General features: G+C 48.5%; 6 protein-coding genes across 8 annotated transcripts; 5 read left to right on the forward strand and 1 right to left on the reverse strand.

Moving 5' to 3' along the window:
• Positions 1-360: 360 nt before the first annotated feature.
• FVEG_05234 (hypothetical protein) lies at positions 361-6,238 on the forward strand (the record flags this gene model as incomplete). Its single annotated transcript, XM_018893362.1, has 3 exons — positions 361-371; positions 429-446; positions 558-6,238. 3 exons carry the CDS (start codon positions 361-363, stop codon positions 6,214-6,216), a joined length of 5,688 nt encoding a protein of 1,895 aa, XP_018750207.1. The 3' UTR covers positions 6,217-6,238.
• Positions 6,239-6,732: 494 nt separating this feature from the next.
• On the forward strand, positions 6,733-8,285 carry FVEG_05235 (cell division cycle protein 37; the record flags this gene model as incomplete). Its single annotated transcript, XM_018893363.1, has 3 exons — positions 6,733-6,756; positions 6,807-8,099; positions 8,160-8,285. The coding sequence occupies 3 exons, from the start codon at positions 6,733-6,735 to the stop codon at positions 8,283-8,285; spliced, it is 1,443 nt and encodes a 480-aa protein (XP_018750208.1).
• Positions 8,286-9,445: 1,160 nt separating this feature from the next.
• On the forward strand, positions 9,446-11,304 carry FVEG_05236 (hypothetical protein). Its single transcript, XM_018893364.1, has one exon. The coding sequence runs from the start codon at positions 9,831-9,833 to the stop codon at positions 10,923-10,925; it is 1,095 nt and encodes a 364-aa protein (XP_018750209.1). The 5' UTR covers positions 9,446-9,830; the 3' UTR covers positions 10,926-11,304.
• A 52-nt stretch (positions 11,305-11,356) lies between these two features.
• FVEG_05237 (hypothetical protein) lies at positions 11,357-12,289 on the forward strand. Its single transcript, XM_018893365.1, has 4 exons — positions 11,357-11,553; positions 11,622-11,727; positions 11,821-11,923; positions 12,002-12,289. Exons 1-4 carry the CDS (start codon positions 11,461-11,463, stop codon positions 12,075-12,077), a joined length of 378 nt encoding a protein of 125 aa, XP_018750210.1. The 5' UTR covers positions 11,357-11,460; the 3' UTR covers positions 12,078-12,289.
• Positions 12,290-13,900: 1,611 nt separating this feature from the next.
• On the reverse strand, positions 13,901-16,412 carry FVEG_05238 (succinate-semialdehyde dehydrogenase). Of its 3 annotated transcripts, XM_018893366.1 has the most exons (4): positions 16,025-16,412; positions 15,841-15,928; positions 14,527-15,768; positions 13,901-14,474 (listed from the first exon to the last, which is right to left on the reverse strand). In XM_018893366.1, the coding sequence occupies exons 1-4, from the start codon at positions 16,037-16,039 to the stop codon at positions 14,347-14,349; spliced, it is 1,473 nt and encodes a 490-aa protein (XP_018750211.1). In that variant the 5' UTR covers positions 16,040-16,412; the 3' UTR covers positions 13,901-14,346. The 3 variants fall into 3 exon arrangements, with proteins under 3 accessions (XP_018750211.1, XP_018750213.1, XP_018750212.1); XM_018893368.1 differs by lacking the exon at positions 15,841-15,928 and having other exon boundaries at positions 15,952-16,412; XM_018893367.1 differs by having other exon boundaries at positions 15,841-16,412.
• Positions 16,413-17,060: 648 nt separating this feature from the next.
• FVEG_05239 (4-aminobutyrate aminotransferase) lies at positions 17,061-20,327 on the forward strand. The gene is made up of 2 exons (XM_018893369.1): positions 17,061-17,626; positions 17,680-20,327. Exons 1-2 carry the CDS (start codon positions 17,487-17,489, stop codon positions 18,917-18,919), a joined length of 1,380 nt encoding a protein of 459 aa, XP_018750214.1. The 5' UTR covers positions 17,061-17,486; the 3' UTR covers positions 18,920-20,327.
• Positions 20,328-21,602: the final 1,275 nt, after the last annotated feature.

Consider the following 21,602-nt stretch of genomic DNA (forward strand, 5'->3'; position numbering starts at 1 on the left):
CGTTTATCAATATTTCGCACCACATTGGCTGCACTCTTTCAAAGTCTATCTGTAATCTTCCCAGAATCTCTATCACTCGAACGAAGTCGAGAGTGACGCTTGTTGAAACAAGTTCCCATATCTTCCTGTGCCTTCGGTCTCGTCTACCGGATGCATGCATCTCACATCCGACGACCCACTGCATTCGTCGCGTCGCGCTACACGATTCCGCCACGCCGGGTACTAGCTATATCGACACAATCTTCATATCATTGGTTTCCGTGGAAGGCCTGACTCGGAAGTGCGCAAAACTGACAACTGTGGTACAGCGACCGAGATGCCATGACACGCGCTTAATATTACAATTAACTACTACACACAATGGCTTCGAGGTAAGTTTTCCCAAACATCATATTCACATAGTTCCAATGTACTGACACTCCATCTAGACTGGACAGATTAGTCACGTAAGTGTTCTTCATTATTTACTGACCCCGGGATCTATGAAATCTCGGTCAAGTGTCGTCGAAAGCGCTGTTTTTTTCTGTTACATGAGATCAAAACTGACAGAATTGTAGTATCCTCGAAACGGGTAGTACGAGACTCATCCGTGATACTGCTGTTAATCAACTTGCTGATTGGCAAAAGCAACACCCTGATGAATTATTCAATCTCCTCTCCCGTGTCGTCCCTTATCTGAGGCACAAAGACTGGGAGACAAGGAGAACCGCAGCTTCTGCTATTGGAAAAATTGTAGAGCATGCTCCTGTTTACGACCCAAATTCCGAAGATGCGCCCGAGGAAGGGAAGAAGGAGGAGCCTGTGCCCGAAAACGGACATGTCAAGAAAGAAGAGGAAGATGATACCAAAAAGCTACCTTCCGATGATGGTTTCTTCAAATTGGAGTCTCTCAATGTTGAGATGATCCTCAAATACGGCAAAGAACTACTGCGTGGCGGTGGCATCGAATATGGACTAGCAGCGCTTGATCCGCAAGCGCGACTGACACATCAAAAGAAGACTCTCAATGGGCGATTAGGGCTACTTGGAAGGAAGTATGAAGATGACGAAATCGCATACACAGGTGGCGACAACCTTACTGCGCCCATGACCCCAATGGACACCACAAATGGGAATGGACACGCTCGTCCTGACGGATCTGGTGCTCAATCACAAGCGCCTGAAGAATCTCAACTGAGTTCTCGACAGCTCAATGTATTAAAACGAAAACGCAAAAGAGAGGCAATGAAAGCATCTCAAGGTAAGGGAGGATTCGGAGATCTTTCTGTCAGGCGCTCAATGACATCTGGATCCGATACCCTGGGCGACGACATGGCTATGCCAGATGGAGACACCAAGAAGAACAGCAAAGTCAACGACTACTTCAATCTCGATCGTCCTGCCGATGTTGATGAGGACACTAAGGTTGTGAGCGAGTTCAAAGGACCGGTGATACCCATAAAATCCGAGCTGGAGGCGGAGGAGACTATGGAGGGTGCCGAGTGGCCATATGACCGATTATGTGACTTCCTCAAAGTGGACTTGTTTGACCCTTCCTGGGAAACCCGACACGGAGCTGCCATGGGTCTTCGTGAAGTTATCCGAGTACATGGTGGAGGTGCGGGGAAGCTACGCAACAAGACAAGGAAGGAGAATGATGTCCTCAATCAGAAATGGCTTGATGATATGGCCTGCCGGCTGTGCTGTGTGCTAATGCTTGATCGCTTCACTGACTACAGCTCTGATACATCTGTTGCACCTATTCGGGAAACAATTGGACAGTCTCTCGGATCTGTTCTGAAACATCTGCCATCGGCATCTGTTTACAGCACCTTCAAAATTCTCTACAGAATGGTTATGCAAGAAGATCTCAAGCTTGATAGGCCAATTTGGTCAGTTTGCCATGGCGGGATGATTGGCCTGAGATATGTCGTCGCGGTCAGGAAAGACCTCCTCCTCCAGGACAGCGACATGATTGATGGCATAATAAAGACTGTGATGAAAGGCCTGGGTGATATGGATGACGATGTTCGTTCTGTCAGTGCCGCTACGCTCATCCCGATGGCTAAGGAGTTTGTCACTTTGCGGCCCACACAACTCGAGGGACTTGTCAACATAATCTGGGAGAGTCTCTCAAATCTTGGTGATGATCTGAGCGCCAGTACTGGACGAATCATGGATCTTCTCGCGACTCTGTGTGGTTTCCCTGAGGTACTCGAAGCAATGAAGGCATCGGCCGCTCAAGATGAAGAACGTTCCTTTACCCTGCTTGTCCCTAGACTCTACCCCTTTTTACGACATACCATCACGTCGGTGAGGGTGGCTGTGTTGAAAGCATTGTCGACGTTTGCAAAACTTGATGCAGAGACCTCACAGGGCTGGCTCAACGGCAGAATTCTCCGATTAATCTTTCAAAATATTCTCGTTGAAAGAGATAGAGACGCCCTCAATATGTCTTTGGACCTGTGGACGTCTCTGGTCGAGAGCCTAGCCAGCAAACCTGCTGTGCTTGCGGACGAGTTCACTGTTCACATCGATTCTATGATGCAACTGACTCTACACCCTATCGGTGTTTCGAGAAACCCGATTCCAATGAACGCCTCACTCTTCCAGAAACCATCAGGTGGCACGTATACCATGCCCGGAGTTACTCAGCACACACCGCGGAAGCCGTCATCTCCTGATGGGTCTGATCGTGCCCCCAAGCGTCGCCGGAAATCCACAAAGATCGACGATACCCCCACAGCCAGCCTGACGCATGATGTTGATGGCCACATGATGCAAGGCGACGTTGACCTCGTTGGCATGGATGTGCTGATTCGCTCCCGTGTCTCAGCTGCTAAGGCAATGGGGTTCATCATGTCTCGAGTCCCTGTCGCAAGCCTTGACGATTATGATGCATTGTTGATTCCTGGCCTAGGGTCAGCATTTTCATCCAGCCAGATGACAGCATGCGTGATCATCGACGAGTTTGCCATGAACAGCCAACACTTGGGCGATTCTCCTCGTTACCTCGAGAATTTACAACGTATCATTGATTCAGAACGTCCAACGGCATACAGGGATCTTGTCAACTACATCCAGCGAGTCAGGACACAATGCCAGCAGCTCATTCATCTGTTCAGAGACCATGGTAAGGTTTCGCACAGCAAACTTCCGACACTGCCTGTCGTTGTCCAAGGAGAAGCAGAAGCTGGCCCGAGTGCTTTTTCTATTGCCACCGCAGAGAAATGTATCGGCGACGACTACGAGAAATTAAAGAAGGCCATGCCTCCCGGTCAACGTCTGATAGCGAGCCAACAGCTGTCCGACGCTCGTGATATGACCATCTTGGCCATTGAAGAAGCCAAGACTGTCAAGGCAGCTCGTGATGTCCGCGTCAAGGCAGCAGCAGCGTGTGCAATGGTTGGTATGAAAGTACTTCCAAAGAAACCTAGCCCACTGATCAAGGGCATCATGGACTCTGTCAAAACCGAAGAGAACCAGCAACTTCAAATTCGGTCTGCTGACACAATTGCGAGACTCGTGCAGCTTTTCACTGAAAAGGGTAGAAAGGGACCAGCCGATAAAGTGGTATCCAACCTGGTCAAGTTCTCTTGTGTCGAAGTTGCAGAGACTCCTGAATTTCCAGTTCATGCCAGTAAGACTGATTGTGTTCTGTCTATGCAGAAGGAAGAGGACCGTGTCGATCACCCAGATGCTGCTAAATGGGCCCGCGAAGCTAAAGCTGCTCGCATTACCAGACGAGGTGCAAAAGAAGCCCTTGAAATTCTCTCCAGAACTTACGGCGCCAGCCTACTTGAAACTGTCCCCAGCCTCCGCACCTTCATGGAAGATCCTCTTGTTCGAGCTTTTACGCTTGACACTCTGCCTGGAGAGGCTAAAGATCCCGAACAGACGTTTGGGCAAGAGATTGTCGACGCCATGTCTGTCATTCGCACCATGACCCCAACTCTGGATAAGGCCTTGCAGCCTTTCATCATGCAAATGATGCCTCTTGTCATAAAAGCTTTACACTCGGAACTTTCAGTCTTCCGGTACATGGCTGCCAAGTGTATGGCCACAATCTGCAGTGTCATGACCGTGGACGGTATGACTGCACTTGTTGAGAAGGTTCTCCCATCGATCAACAATCCAGTTGACCTCAATTTCCGACAAGGAGCCATCGAAGCTATCTACCACCTAATTGCTGTTATGGGAGATGCCATCTTGCCATACGTCATCTTTTTGATTGTGCCAGTTTTAGGACGAATGAGCGATTCCGACAACGAAATTCGCCTCATCGCAACAACATCCTTTGCCACGTTGGTTAAACTTGTTCCTCTTGAAGCTGGAATTCCTGACCCGCCCGGATTATCCGACGAATTGCTGAAAGGACGGGACCGCGAGAGAACCTTCATTGCTCAACTGCTGGACCCAAAGAAGGTAGAGCAATTTCAGATTCCCGTAGCCATCAAAGCTGAGCTACGGTCGTATCAACAAGAAGGCGTCAACTGGCTCAACTTCCTCAACAAATATCACCTTCATGGTATTCTTTGTGACGATATGGGTCTAGGCAAGACCCTACAGACCCTCTGTATCGTAGCCAGTGATCATCATCAGCGTGCTGAAGAGTTTGCTAAGACAGGGGCACCGGATGTCCGCAAGCTGCCGTCACTAATTGTCTGCCCACCGACACTTTCAGGTCACTGGCAACAAGAAATCGAGACTTATGCACCATTCTTGAGTGTGACCGCCTACGTTGGACCGCCAGCGGAGAGAAAGGCTATGAAAGCCAGACTTGGCGAGACTGACATCGTAGTCACATCCTACGATGTCTGCCGCAACGACGCAGAAGTTCTCGATAAACATAGTTGGAACTATGTTGTGCTCGACGAGGGCCATCTGATCAAGAACCCTAAGGCCAAGATCACGCAGGCGGTCAAGAGGTTGGCAAGTAACCATCGTCTTATCCTCACCGGTACCCCTATTCAGAATAATGTCTTGGAGCTTTGGTCTCTGTTTGACTTTTTGATGCCTGGATTCTTGGGCGCTGAAAAGGTCTTTCTGGATCGCTTTGCGAAACCTATAGCTGCAAGTCGATTTAGCAAGGCATCATCAAAGGAACAGGAAGCGGGTGCCTTGGCGATTGAAGCGCTCCACAAACAAGTGCTTCCGTTCCTGCTGCGACGCCTCAAAGAAGAGGTTTTGAACGATCTTCCTCCAAAGATCTTGCAGAACTACTATTGCGACCTGAGCGACCTACAGCAAAAACTATTCGAGGACTTCACGAAGAAACAGGGCAAGAAGATCCAGGCCGAAGCGGGCCGTGAAGATAAAGAAGCCAAGCAACACATTTTCCAGGCGCTACAGTATATGCGAAAGTTGTGCAACTCACCTGCCATGGTAATGAAACCAGGAAGCACTCTTTACGACGAGACGCAGAAAATTCTCGCCAAGCAAGGAACCTCCATTGAGGATGCGCAGCACGCACCCAAATTGACCGCTCTGAGAGATCTACTGGTGGATTGCGGCATTGGCGTTGAAGGCAATGATTCGAATGATCCCCTTTACCAACCTATTAAGCCCCACCGCGCTCTGATCTTCTGTCAAATGAAGGAGATGCTCGATATGGTGCAAAACAAGGTATTGAAGGAGTTATTGCCCTCAGTGTCTCACCTACGACTTGACGGCTCGGTCGAAGCCAACAAGAGACAGGATATCGTCAACAAGTTTAACAGTGACCCGTCGTATGACGTGCTTCTGTTAACAACGAGCGTGGGAGGTCTTGGACTAAATTTGACAGGAGCCGATACTGTCATCTTCGTGGAGCACGATTGGAACCCCCAGAAGGATCTCCAGGCTATGGATCGAGCCCATCGCATCGGTCAAAAGAAAGTGGTGAACGTGTACCGTCTAATTACACGTGGAACTCTCGAGGAGAAAATTCTGAACCTCCAACGTTTCAAGATTGATGTCGCATCAACAGTCGTAAATCAACAGAACGCTGGCCTCTCAACGATGGACACAGATCAGATTCTTGATCTATTCAATGTTGGAGACGCCGCACCAAACCTCCTAGCTGATAAGGAGAAGAACAACATCGAAGGAAGAGAAGAGGATATGGTCGATATCGAGACAGGTGATGTGCGTGTACCAGGCAAGAAGGCATGGCTGGATGATTTGGGGGATCTTTGGGATAACAAGCAGTATGAGGAGAGTTTTGACCTGGATGACTTCATGAAGACGATGTCGTAGGCAATAGGCCGACTTGCTAGGCTTGCTGAAAACATGGTGAAGCATTTGATTGACGAGTTTTGGACGAGACGGTGGTCCACTAGAATATCGTATTCAACACCGTCAATGTTGATATGTACAATAGTCTAGATCGTTCATTTAGCGAAGGCGCACTTTTGCTTGTGGAATAATTGCTAAGGATACTGCTCCGCATTAGTTGTCTGATTGGCTGCTGTGCAATGAGAACTTATTTAGTATCCATGTTAGGATTCTTCGTCTGGTTTGATCGACTCAGTACGGATAGCTTGTCCACCTTCGTTCTCCGTATTGTGGCTGGTTATGGTACCAACAACAGCCACAGTCCGCCACAGCCATACTAGTGGGGTTGCTCATACTCACCCCGCTACCATGGTAGAGCTCTGGAGTAAGGTCCAGAAACTTCCATTCCTGCGGCCTTATTCCACATCAGCACTCCTTACTAAACTCATCTCGCGACCACTTGTAAGGCGGTAACTTATACATATCAAAGTCCACAACATGCCGGTCGATTATAGTAAATGGGTAAGTTTTGGAACCTGTTTGCTTGATCCCGACCCTGACAGTCTTGGTAGGACGCACTGGAACTCAGTGACGACTCCGATATTGAAGTGCATCCTAATGTCGACAAGCGATCGTTTATCCGCGCGAAACAGAATCAGATTCACCAGGAGAGACAGCAACGAAAGTTACAAATCGAGACCTACAAGTATGAGCGTGTGGTCAACGATGGATTGCTGAAGCGAATTTCTGGGCTTCTAGCATCGCTGCGAGCCCATGCCTCTGAGGCTGTCACCAGGAACCCAGCAGAAGTTGCCTTTCAAGCCGTGATGGAATCAGCCGGAGATCCAAAAGATGACAAGCCGCCTTCACCGCCCGAGGGTGTTCATACCCAGGAAAAGGAACAACCGTCATACACTAAGATGATGGCAACGCTCCTGGACCAAGTCAACAAGGCTTTGGATGAGAAGAAACCGGAAAACAGATACGAAGCTATGATTTCCGAGATTCAGTCACACGAGGATAAGGTAATGGACCTGCAGAAACAGCTAGTAGCTAAGTTGGAGGAGTTGCAGAAGGAGGAAGGGCGAAAGATCACAAGTGAGGGCATTCACACAGGTTTTGATAGCTCGCATGTCGCCAAGTCAAAGCCAGAAGAGAAGAAGGACTCTACACAGGTAGAGCTTCTGAATCCTAGTTTCGCTGAAGCCTCTTCCAGCTCGGCACTCGGAAGCCAAGACGTCAAGGTGGACGATGACAGCGATATCGAATCTTCCCCGGCTGGAAAGAAATTTGGCACCATCAAGGCAAATGACTATGCGGCTAGTCTCCAGTTCCTGTCGCAGAATCCTCAGTTGTTGGTTGAGAGGGAGACAGATGGCCTTCTGGTTCAGGCTTTCGATGCTGCTCTGGAGAACAAGGATGAGTTGTCGCGACAATTAGTGCATCAGGCCCTGCTTCTACAATACTGCAGAGCTCTTGGCAAGGATGGTGTCGGGCTTTTCTTCAAACGCATCACAACCAAGGGGCACCAAGCACAGGACGTATTCTATAAGGATGTGCAAGACACATATATGAAAATTCGAACACGTTCGAGGGAGATATTAGCCGAGCGAGCTAAAGAAGGGCAAGCTGAAGGTATCGAGCAAATTCAGCTACATGCCGTGGAGCCTGGCACAGTCATCAACATCAAGGTCCCTTCAGCGGACAGTGAGGACCCTGAAGAGCAAGAAGCGCGGAAGATCTTCGAAAGTTTCAAGCCTGAGATGCGCAAGGCCTTGGAGACGGGCAACTTGGACGAAGTAAATAAAGTGCTGGGTGAGATGAAGATTGACGAAGCTGAAGAACTCGTGGGTCTCTTTGGCGAGGTAAGCCGCCAACTCTTGCCGATAACGTTATAATTCATAAGCTAACGAAGCGCTTGATAGGCCAACATTTTGAGCCTGGAAGAAGAAATCATTGACGCCACAACAGAGAAGGGAAAACAGCAGTTGAAAGAAATTGAAGCCGCTGCTTCTGTCGACAAGAAAGAAGAATACGGTGATCCTGAGTAAGTAATAGCACGCAAGGACAAGAACTTGCTCAGTATAGATATACATATGCAGTCTTGCAACGGGGCCCCCCACATTGCTTTGTTAATGGCTAAGTACGTATGCGAGAAAAAGGTTACCGAACATGCATTGAGGGGTTATTGAAGTCTATCTTAGCCAGATGAAAGAAATGCGTTTGATCGCCATAACAGTACAGAGTATAACCTACATATGAACCAACTATCATGCTGTCGTGTTTAATGCACTGAAAAGTGAGGTCCTTCATGCTTGGTCAACATTTTCAGCCGCCACGTTAATGTACTGTACCTAGGTCGCCGCCTGCGGAGGCTAATGGCATGAAACAGATAAAAATAGACCATGCCCCTCAAAAAACGTTGTTTACTCAGCCTCCCAGCCGCCACCACCTCCTTCACGAGGAATGGCTGGTAGGCTGGTTATCGTAGTATGTATAACAAGCTGATGTTAGATGTGTTTGTAGTTCAATGGTGACACAAACTTGTCGGTATACATGAGAAAATCCATTGTGTTGAGTCAAAAGGGTTTAATATTAGATACGAGAGACAAACGAGATCCAATCTCGCTGGCGGCGAGGCGTTCTCAAATGTCCGGAATGTGGAGGGGTAAATGGCTGCAGCCGAGACAACGTCTCGGCTCCCGCATTGTAAGGTACATGCAGGATATTTTCTTGGCATCGTAGAATAGGTCATTACACGTGTGATACATATGTGGCTGCTCGCTGAGCAGCATCGTAAACCGCGGCGGTTGGAGCCTTGGATGGCAGGATGGCAGGATGGATAAACGGTTCATGTTGATCTGCACCATATGATAACACTGGCCAACCAGGCGTGACGTGTATCGAGCATGAAGTAACATCGCTTTGCGGATGCAGTATCCGTAAATGCCTTATTCATGCTTTATGCTTTAGAAATCATACCTAGGGCTGGCTCAACAGGTACAATCTCAAACTGTATCTCAAACAGATATCCGCTCTGTTTACGACGTTGACTCGGTATTCTTAATTTGTCTCATTGGCGTTTGAAGTGCAACACAACACTTATAGGGCATATCCACTGCTGACGTCTCAAGGGGCGCAGCATCGACCACTCGAGACCTGACCCGGCCTCAGCCCCAACCTTCAACGTCTTGGCTTTTCGGTCGTTTGGCGATCACTCCAGTGTTCCGGGCAGTGGGTAGGTAGGTATTCAGTGGATATCCCTCTTTTGGTTCGCTCCCATGGCTCTCAGTGAGCCGCCAACTCCCAGCCTCTAACAAAAAAAATGAAGAAAATTGGACCGGGGCGACGTCAGCTCGAAAGCACGGACAGCAACATCTCAGCATCCCCTATGCCTACGGGGACCTACAGCCTACCTCATGACATACTCCATGGCAAATATTGTTTTCTTTGTTTCATAGTTTATTAACCTCATATGTCCTTCTTTAGATTTGTTTCTTACTTCCTGTCTATTTTCTGTATCATCATATTTTTCTTCTGCCCCGTTCAACACATAGAATCTCGATAAGACCGGCACACATCAGAAACCAATCAACATGCTCCAGTGCTCACTTCTGTCCGTCGTGGCCGCAGTTCTCGCTGCTACGTCCACCGTCTACGCTCTCCCACAATCAAATTCAGGGTCAGGGTCAGGGTCAGGCTCTTCAACAGCATGCAACAATTCTCCGGACCTCTGCAGCCGCAGTTATAACAACATCACACACATGGGGGCTCACGGAAGCTCTTTTCTACGCGATGGCAACAACGGACTCGCCGCCGCAGGTAACCAGAACTTCAACGCCACGGATGCTCTCGACGCTGGTCTTCGTCTGCTTCAGGCCCAGGTACACAAAGAAAACAACACCCTCCGCCTTTGTCACACTTCCTGTGGCATTCTCGATGCTGGCCCACTCGAGGACTGGCTGACTAAAATCAACGTGTGGATGAAGGCGAACAAGAATGAGGTTGTCACTCTCTTGCTTGTCAACTCCGACGATGCCAAACCTGATGAGTTTGGTCAAGCCATCAACGGTTCCGGCATTGCTGAGCTGGCTTACGCACCCGCTACCCAAGAACCAACCAGCGAGTGGCCTACTCTCAAGTCCATGATCGATAACAGCACACGCCTCGTAACTTTCGTCACCAACATTGATGCTTCGACCCAGTACCCATACCTGATGCCAGAGTTCGACTATGTATTTGAGACAGCGTTTGAGGTTCCCTCTCTCACCGGCTTCAACTGCACTGTCGACCGCCCCTCAAAGATTAAGGATGGTGCTACAGCCATGGCTAGTAACTATATGGGTCTCGTCAACCATTTCAAGTACCAGAGTCTTTCAGACAACAGTGACTTGTTCGTCCCTGACACTGAGAACATTGATACTGTCAACAGTGATGGTACCAGCGAGGATGGTCAGCTGGGAAAGCACCTCCAGCAATGTCGACAGGACTGGGGTGCTGTGCCCAACTTCGTGCTGGTAGATTTCTTCGAGAAGGGTCAGGTTCTCGCAGCGACAGACGCGATGAACGCCATCTCTGACGCCACTGGGCGTGAAGAGGTCTCGGATGAGTCAATCGGCAGCACCACTGACAGGCAAGTCGGGATGGTTGCCCTGACTGCCTTCGTTGCTGCCGCAGTGCTCTTGGTATAAAAAGTCTCAAGGCTTGAATGCAATTCAGCATTCAAACACAATTGCTTTGTCTTCACTCTTCTCCCCACTTTATTTACACAGGTTTGATAAGACCTGCCGTTTAATCCGGTTCGGTCACATGGGCATACAGCGAGGCGTTTGGGATAGCAAGCTTGCATCTTCATAGATTGAATTACGACTAGGGATAAGGGACTGGTCGATAACTTTGTAGCGATTTGGTAACATAAGATTGGCCTGTTAGACAGATGGTATGCATATACCTCGATAATAGACTCTCAACAGAAATGCATAAAGATGTTGTACTGACTGAAAATTGCTCTGAGAATGATCATATGTATTTGATGCATGAACAACGCACAGCTGTGCCCCTCGTCAGCAACATTATCAGCATTTTCAACATCATGAAGTCGTTGATGAGTGCAACGTCATGTCGGCCAATTAGCAGCGATTTAGACCAAGTTCGAGACCCAGAAGCCTAGAATACCATCAATATATTACCCTTATTTTTTTCCACCTTCACTCTCAATCACATTTCATGCCACCCAAATCGGAATCCGGGATTTTGACTATGGATTACGAGAGTATTGCTACGCCAGAGTCGTGCTATGTCGACTTTTGCCTTCTTCCCGTGAGTCTTGGTTTCTATGTCCCTCGAAGTCTCGGGAATGCAGATATTCTAATACTGACAACGAAAAGATCGGAACTGGAACTGTGTCCGTTGCCGAAGATATTGCTGAGGTCCAAAAGGTCCTCAAGGCGAGTGGTTTGAAGTATACTCTTCACTCTGCTGGTACAACCGTGGGTGCGTTATTTCTGCCCTGAACCAATATTATCCTCTACTTGCTGCAGCACACTTCACAGCTCCAGTGACATAAAGCTAACAAGTCCTCTGTAGAGGGATCGTGGAACGAGGTAATGGCGGCTGTAGGGAAAGCACATGCTGTTGTGCACCGCCGTGGTGTAGTCAGGATTCAGTCGTCGATGAGGGTCGGTAGTCGGTAAGTTCAACCGCCCTTCATATCCATTATTTACATATTGTCTGGTGTGGTTGCATGCTAATCATGGTCTCATCATAGAACGGATAAGAAACAGACGGCGGAGGACAAGGTCAAGAGAGTGGAAAACCTGCTGGCCAAAGACGAATCTAAGTAGACATGTCACTGGTGACTAAATCTGGGATGGGAGGCATACAAACGAGAGATATGAAGCTTATTTTATCAGTATAATCTCTATATGACCTTATCTAGACGCCTTCTCGGGCGGTTGATCATAGCTGTGAACACATTACTAGACAGAGGGTATGGCAGAACAGACGGTGTTCTATCTGCATGTGCTTCTGAAGCCCAGTGGTAAGTGTAGGCTGGTTTCAAATAGCCTCGACAGCCAGTCTGTGTCTTGAAGCCAACAAAAATGCATAGGTAGCTGTCCCATGTAAGACATGGAAATGGTTACAGGGATTTCTATACCATTAATATCTTATAGAGCTTTCTAACACGCCTCTGTGTTTTATATGTCTCTCATATTTCTGACCATTATCATCAACTAGCTAATTTTAAAATGCTGTTATTGGGATCAGATCATGGTGTCAAGAAAATTGCACTGGCCATGACTAACAGGTTGACTAGATGAGAGCTAGCCGATCCGTCTTTCGCCTTACCCGGTGCTACGGACAACATCTAGAGTAACACAGGCTACAAGAGATATGCCCAGCCCACGTAATTTAATCATATAACAATGAAATACTGAAGCCAAAACTGCAGACATGAGAACAACCTAGGTAGTGCTGCACAACGCCACTGCCCTATGAAAACAGCTAATTCCCCAAGTACCCTATAGCAGCATGTAGAGACATAGTCATCATCAATCGTGAATCATATGACGTTTCTGAAAACGAGCCTCCTTTAAATAAAGACATGCTAATAAAGTCTGGTACAGTACTCCATGGACCCGGGATCTCTTGTGAATCAGACGAGCTAGGCAGTCCTGGGTAAAATTTTTGCATATTTGGATCAACGGCTCTTGGAGCCGAGATCTCGGTTCCGGTGGCAAGATTAGAGAGGATGGTATCCAGGTATGGTAACTTCAGATGTCGGTCACTTCAAATATAACATATGGGGTTGGTCACTATTAGGTAGTTAGGAGGTGCAAGGAGGGCAATGTGATTCGTTTGGACACACCTTTGTCCTCCTACATACAGAGTTCAGCTACCACGCATCTCGCCTACAATGTCGTACCGGACATGATCTTCCATACAAACGATGATACCCAACCTGTAACCATGCATCTAGTAGTGCATGATAACCTAGGGTAACAGGTACCGCTGAGAGTATGTATGCTATCTCTCATTGATCGAGATGACAGATACTTTGTCCTAATAAGAACTATCTGGCGGATATGACAGGCTCGGGAACTCATGTTAGAATCTATGTAAATATTGTCCATGATGAAGGAAAAATCGAGAACTCAGTGGTGAGCATAAACATAACAATGAGGGCATATTTTTAAATATCCATCATCCTACCATCTCTGCTTATCGTCATGAACTGTTGGAGTGACATATACTCATATGGGGCCGGCATTTGTTCCCGGTCGATGCGCCTCTGCCCGCTTCCCCACATTCTGCCAATTCATCCTTATCTGCTCCGCTTCCTAGGTACCTAGTTATCTTCAAGAAGACGAGATATGACCGGACCGGACCGGGGACTTGTAGATTGCATAATAAACATTCCCGGCCATTGCATCTTGACCGTCCAAATGCCGAACGCGAACAGCCCGATCCAAGATCTCAAATGCCCTGTATTTGCAGCGGAGCGGGCCCCGCTTGGAAATAATGGAGAACACCATAGGCCCGTCGCTGAACTGACTTTTTGATTGTGGCGATAGCCTCATAGATTCAGTATTGAATACAGAGGAGTGTTGCTGAAATATGGACTCTGACAATCAACAAACCAATTGGCAAAAAAACGCTTCGGGTCCTTTACTGAACTGCTCTGATTGACAATCTCGTGCTTACTGATCGTGTCTACAAAACGGCATATCTATCAAGTGTTGATGAGCAACTTGTCGCATTTATCATACCTGGAACGACCCTGCCTCAATGTTACTGGCATACCCACGTCTGTAATACAAACGGCAGCACTTCACGATATCCTAATTAGGTATCCAGATGAACCTTACTCGTAGGGCCCTCATGCCACAGCGATGCATTCCCATTTGGTCAAGATGAGCCGGCCTGCAAGTCAAGGGCCTGGACGTCTAAATATGATCGCTTAGAATAGTGTACTCTTCATTTACACGCGAACTCCGCTGGCCTATCAGTATAGCAATTTTGTTCACCTAATAACACTCCGTCTCTATAACCGTCCAGTGGGTATTATTTTGTCTATAGCCATCATTTTTCATGTCTCAACTCAACCGAAACTTATGGATCAATGTTTGTCATAACCATCTTGGTGATTGTAAACTCGTCGATACCATACTTGCTTCCTTCTCTTCCAAAACCACTCTGCTTAATGCCACCGAAAGGAGCGGCAGGGTCGCTCAGAACGCCTGAGGTTTTGCTGTCAGTAATATGCAGTATTCTTGTGCTTGGGAAACTTACCGCAATTGACACCAACCATACCAACCTCTAAGGCTTCAGCCACGCGATAACATCGGTTCACGTTGTTGCTGAAGAAATAGCCTCCAAGACCAACATCACTGTCGTTCGCAAGCTCAATAGCTTCGTCCTCGTTGTCGAATGCAAAGAAAGCAGCAACAGGTCCGAAAGTCTCTTCGCTACAGATCTTCATGCCAGGCTTCATACCAGTCAACATTGTGAGGTCAAAGTAGTTAGGGCCGAGGTGTGGTAGACGCTCGCCACCGTGAATAAGCTTGGCTCCCTTGGAAAGAGCATCTTCAACATGCTCAGCAGCCTTGGCTACGGCACGCCCATGGATGAGAGGACCATGAGTTGTCTCCTCACCAAAGCCGTCGCCAACAACGAAGGTCTTGACAACATCAAGGACCATTTGGATAAATTTGTCATAGATACTGCGGTGCACCAGAATTCGGTTGGCGCAGACGCAAGTTTGACCCGAGTTGCGGAATTTGCAAGCGATCACACCCTTAACAGCCTTAACAAGGTCCGCGTCTTCGAAAACGATGAAAGGAGCGTTTCCTCCCAATTCAAAGGACAATTTCTTGATTGTTGAAGACGATTGATTCATAAGGAGTCTGCCCACACCAGTTGACCCTGTAAAAGAGACTTTCTTGACCTTTGGGTGCGTAGTCAAGACTTTGCCCACTTCAGCAGTGTTATCCAAAGCTGTGATAACGTTGACAACGCCGGCAGGAATTCCAGCACGATGCGCCAGTTCAGCCAGAGCAAGAGCTGTCAGAGGAGCCTCAGCGGGAGCTTTAATGACAACAGTACAGCCAGCAGCGAGCGCAGGCCCGGCCTTTCGGGTAATCATGGCAGCGGGAAAGTTCCATGGTGCAATGAGGCCACAGACACCTACAGGCTGTTTGATGGTGGACAGACGACATGATGGGTTTGTTGCCTCAATGGTCTCACCATAAATTCTAGGGGCCTCCTCTGAAAACCATTCAAAGAAAGCTGCTGCATAGTTGGACTCTGTCCTGCCATCTGCCAGAGGCTTGCCGTTCTCAAGGGTGATGAGTCGTGCAATGTCCTCCGAGTTCTCCATCATGAGATCATACCAGCGGCGGAGGTACCGGGCCCGCTGGCGAGCCGGGGTTTTACGGTATGTCTTGAATGCGGCATCGGCGGCGGCGATAGCGGCTTCGGTGTCCCTGGCGTCGAACTCGGGACAATTCCCAATCTTTTCAAGGGTTGAAGGGTCTGCATAAAGGTAGGTAGCGTTAGTAAATGATATCGGATTTCACGGACATGGGGGTTTGCGGGAGCACTTACTTTCGACAGCAAAGTGCTTCCCAGACTTTGCAGCTACCCATTCACCATTGACGTAACATGCGTTTTTAATGAGGGTAGGATCGGTAAGCTGTAGCGAAGCAATATGTTTACCTTAGTATTTTCGATAACCTCTCCATGAAGAGTAGTTGCACGGGAAGTGCGAGCGAGCGGGAATATGACACACCTTTGGAGCTGCCATGATGCTTTTTTGGCGAATCGAGTTTGTTCGATGGAGAAGACGTATGCTAAACACGGCTGAGACTTTGGATGGCAGAGAGGAGTTTATAGCAGAGTAGACGAGAATCAATTCCTATCTATGAAGTCCCTTCTTTACATACCTTAGTAGATATTTTGCTCACGACTATCTCGGACCTCCGCATCGCTTCCGGACGCTTCCTGTTTCCTGCCTTGTACATTGACCAAGCAAGAACAAATCTGTCCTAAAACACGGCAGTGACCGGCCTCCTAGCTACAAGTCTTGCTAAATCACAATATGGCAATGGCCATGAGACCTGTTTCGGTGAACCTTTGATGCTTGGTGATCCATTTTGTAATACACGGCACCGATTGGGAACCGGACCGGCAGGGTGTATATGATGACTAGAAGGGTGTTTATGATGGAAAAGCATGAGGAAATGCGGCAAGAACAGGAGTGTCGTTAGCTCAGTTCCGAGAAGGGCGTGTGATTTAGAATCTACGGAGTACGTAGCAGAAGTCTACAAGTGTCTCAGGTACAGTATTGAGAAGGAGCGGATGGGGAAATATTGTCACGGGTAGGGTGCACGTGAGCGTAGCTCCAGCCTTCGGAACCGAGAGTGCCCTCAAATACGAGAACCGGTGTAGGTGGGGCCTTGGGAGCCGACGAACTAAACCCCAGAGGCACCAGTAAAGAATGGGAAGCTTCAGGCGCTTTGATCGTTCAACAACTCCCGTCACCTTGCTTACCTTAGGTAGGTAGGTAGGTAGTACGTAGACTTTTATTTTTATTTTTATGTAAAGCAAAAAGCGTGGCATCCCCGGTCTCGTCACCGAGAAATTGTATGTCCGGGGAAGACTTTCACTAAATGTTGGGGTAGTGATTCTTTCGATTTTGATGTTTGTGGTCGATGCCAGTGAACAAGACTTACTACGAAACTAAGTTAATGTTTCTCATTAATTGACGTAGGATCTCTGTAGTAGTAATCAGCACCCCCGAGACGGCAGCATTCTTTCCGCGCCGAACAAGCAAGCACAGGATAAAATCCGTCATGACCTCCGCTACAAAATCCAAGGTGCAGCGGTGGCGTCCAAGGTCAGGTCCCGTGAGACATCCCTCTCCTCTCCGGCTCTGTGCCGGCCGGCCTCTCGACTCCGGCCCCACGATGCATCCCCAACTCTGCGCATCGTGTCGTCCACGAGCCGCAGGCAATACCTTTCAATTGGCAGGGGTGGGCATATCGAGGCCCTCCGTGAACTTTTTTGACCATGTTTGGTGACCTATTAGTGCCACCTCCGATACCGTTGCCAAATGCTATAATAGCTCCTCCCCCAGCTTCGAACTTCACTTCCAATTTCTCTAGGACATCTTATCTCACTTTCCTCTCTCACAAACACAGGATACCCAGAGGAAATTTCAACTTAATTCAGAGATTTTTGCAAGCTTCACAATGCCTTCCTTCGTCGAGTCCCCCGTTCGCACGGAGATTCCTGGCCCTGTATCCAAGGCCAGCTCCAAGCGTCTGGATGCCATTTTCGACGCCCGTGCCGTTCACTTCGTTGTCGACTACGACAAGTCTCACGATAATTAGTAAGATCTTATTCCCCAAAGAACATGGCGATGTACGAGCTAACGCTTTGAAGCATTGTCGATGTTGATGGCAACAAGTACCTCGATGTCTACGCCCAGATTGCTTCCATCCCTGTGGGATACAACAACGACACTCTGATCGAAGCTGCCAAGTCCCCCGAAATGATCTCCGCTCTCGTCAACCGTCCTGCGATTGGCAACTTTCCTTCCGACCAATGGGTCGATATTCTCCGTAATGGCCTTATGAAGGTCGCCCCCAAGGGCCTCAGCTACATCTTCACTGCTCAGTCTGGATCTGAGGCCAACGAGCTTGCCTACAAGGCTGCTTTCATGCTCTACAGTCGTCGCAAGCGTGGTAACGCTGACTGGAATGAGGAGGAGATCAACTCCTGCCTTGAGAACTCCAAACCTGGCTCTCCTGAACTCGCCATCATGAGTTTCAAGAACTCTTTCCACGGCCGTGGTTTCGGCTCCCTCTCTACCACCCGCTCCAAGGCTGTTCACAAGCTCGATATCCCTAGCTTCAACTGGCCCCAGGCCCCCTTTCCTGCTCTCAAGTACCCTCTTGAGGAGCATGTCGAGGAGAACGCGGCCGAGGAGAAGCGATGCCTTGAAGAAGTTGAGCGCATCATGACCACATGGCATTGCCCCGTTGCCGGTCTCATTGTTGAGCCCATTCAGTCCGAGGGTGGTGACAACCACGCCTCCCCGGCTTTCTTCCAGGGTCTCCGTGACATTACCAAGAAGCACGGATCCGTTCTCATTGCCGACGAGGTACAGACCGGTTTCGGCGCCACTGGTTCCTTCTGGGGACATGATCACTGGAACCTGACCTCTCCACCAGACATGGTCACCTTCTCCAAGAAGGCGCAGACTGCTGGATACTTCTTTGGCAACGAGATGCTCATCCCTGATAAGGCTTACCGTCAGTTCAACACCTGGATCGGCGACCCTGCCCGTGTCATCATGTGCAAGGCTGTCATTCAGGAGATTCTTGACAAGAAGCTTGTTGAGCAGACAGCCCGCGTGGGTACTCACCTTTATGCCGAGCTTGCACGCCTTGCTGCCAAATACCCTGATCACATCCAGAACCTCCGTGGAAAAGACCAGGGCACTTTCATTGCTTTCGATACCAAGGACCCTGCTGGTCTCGTTCGCTCCATGCGCCATATTGGTGTGAACATTGGAACGTGCGGCAAGAACACCGTCCGCCTCCGACCTATGCTCATTTTCCAAGAGGAGCACATTCCTATCCTCATCAATGCCTTTGATAAGGTTATTGCTGCTCTGTGAGCTGAATTCAGCAGGAACATTGAAATGGGGTTGGGTTTCTACGCATCATGCCTTCTACTAGCGCTGCATTGATTATTGTTTACATTTGTCAAAACGGTTTTTCTTAGGATCCGGGGGGAAAGAAAAAAAGATATCATACTGGTAATACACTAGATGTGCAAACAGATAGGTTTCTTTCCAAACGGAAATGGATCACACAGGGCGTTTACCAAGGTTACTGGAACTTCAAAAGAATTACGACTACTTCAACAGGGGCCTTTGGCCGCATTAACCATGAAAAAAAAAAAGTGATGTAAAAAAACGGAAATGTTACACTATAGTCTCTTGAAGATACAACAAGGCCTGTTGAATTGAGAACCTAACTTCTCGAAGCCACCAAAAGACCAGGCCCGGTTTACAACCATATAGAGGATCGTGTGAACGTCAGATAGAGGAGGTCGTAACCCTGAGGTGAGCCATTGGGCCATAACGAGCTGCAGTCTGTTGCATATCTCACGTCACCTTGAATACCGACCTTAACCGATATACCACGCGTCTCTCGGCGAGCTCTATATCTTTCATTTCTGATTCTCTGTGTGTCGTCCCTTTGGATAACACCCGCCAAGTGGCGAGGTGACCTGTCACATGGGATACGCTTAGACGAATGGTATTGACACCGCCATGTAATTCGGCAATAGTTGAGAAAATTTGGCCAGAGCTTTGGAAGTTCTGGGGCCAACTTCACTGGAGAATTTTCAGGGTTATGATGTTTACTGTGATTTCACCGCATTCTTTGGCACCTAACACCTGCCATCATCTTGCTCAGTTTTAACGACATGATGGCCGCTGGGTAATTGACACTGGCTCAGTCTCGCTCTAGGATCATCCAGAATTCTCCTCAGTGGACCAGGTGTGTTACTGCAGCATGTCACCGGACCAGGGATGAATTGTTCAGATGCATGTGGTGGCTTGCAGTAATAGGTAACAGAAGTATGTATAGTTGCAGTCATGAAAGCGGTAGTTCGGTGGTTGCATACAAGCACCAGAGTGATCGGGAAAGTCCGATACTCGATACTGAAGCAGTGAGAAGACCTTCATGTCGGTTTATGCCGGCTGAGGGAGAGCTTCGACCAAGTGTTGGGAGGCTGGTAATGCAAGATGCAATCTCAAGATCCAAGTTTCTTTTTCTCAGCCCCAGCCATTGATCCTTCGAGAGAGTCACCATAACGACTCATTGGTTGTAGGATCTTCTGGCTTGGAATCAGGCCTGCTATTCGCAATAGGAGCTGGTCTCTACATGGGTAGCTCTGCAGGTCCGAGGTAGCCGCAAAAAGGGAGGCGAGGAATATACAGTAGATCATTTATGCGAGCCATTAGCAGGCGCAGCCATTCCCGTTGAAAAAGGCCAATTGTGACAATATTACTTACAGAATTTGGATTGACAAGTCTTGGATTGCCAGAACGAGCAGCCGAGCATGTTGGTCCGGGCCGCTGATAGACCTGACGAAGTTCAGTAGCGAGGGCCATCGGTGCTTTGTTCGGACCCGATGGTATCCTGCCGCCTAAATCTGTTAGCTTGTTATGTACATGGAAAAAGAGTGGCATCCGTTGTACATTGTATGAGAAATAACGTATGGAGCATAGAAATGGACGATGGTGTTGGTCTTAGCCGTGTGGAAGAAGATCTACATATGACATCTACACCAATGAGTTGTGATTAGGGGTTGACAGCCTGCAAGATCCCGCCGATTCGTCACCGTGCTCATCTCATCGGATCAAAAGCTGTCAACCCCGTAAACTCGAGGCATGGTCAGTGAGTGTTTCTGATTGTCAGCCAGTCTAAAAAAAACAAACGTAGGGCGTTGGTGGTCTGTGCAGTCTGTGTACCTGCGAGACATCCATGGGTCCTGAGGGATCAAGCTTGTCGATCAAAGCGGCACAAGCTCTACCCATTAATGGCAATGGAAGACGGCTGACCAATTAATGCTGGTCATTGAGTGCTTTTTGCTAAGTCTGAACCTGCCACAAATCTCGGCGAGTTTACTGATGAGGTCTGCTGTTGAAAACATGCCCAGATCATATATAGATAGCCGCGTCCAGCGCGCGCTCTCTCTCGATATATCATCAATAACTATGAGCAAACTACATACCTAAAATTATCAGAACTAGTCTAACCATACTGAGGTAGTTGCCGATGTAGACTACCTAATGGTAGCCAGTACCATAGCTTGGTTGAAGAGACTCTCCGTAACTTGACCCATGTCTGTTCCGTATGGCATCTTCCCCCAGCTTTGTGGTGGCATCATTCGCCTAGCTGAGGGTATTATGGGGGCCGATTAGAACGCTTCAGTTTTGTTCGTATGTAATTTCCTTGCTCCTCAGCAAGAGGAAAGCATCCCGTGATCGTTACTTGCAATGCACGCATTGCCGAGAGTGGTCGTCAGTTATCAAGGACTTGACGTTAAAGCTCGCTTTGAAATTGGCCCTGATGGCGATCCGGCGCCCCGCTCCGCCCCGCCCCGCTGTCGTATGCTTCAAAGCCGCAAGTTAGGTACACTTTGTGTAGCGAGTCGTGATACTCGATCAGCTTGAGGCATAACCTATAGTTCTTGCAAGTGTCCCGTACACAAAATATATTGTCATGTGCACAAGGTGAAAGGTCGTGTCTCTGCATCACCTTTTGCGTTGCTTTTTCTCGACATGG

Source organism: Fusarium verticillioides, chromosome 3 (assembly GCF_000149555.1).
Source record: "Fusarium verticillioides 7600 chromosome 3, whole genome shotgun sequence".
Classification (NCBI taxonomy): domain Eukaryota; kingdom Fungi; phylum Ascomycota; class Sordariomycetes; order Hypocreales; family Nectriaceae; genus Fusarium; species Fusarium verticillioides.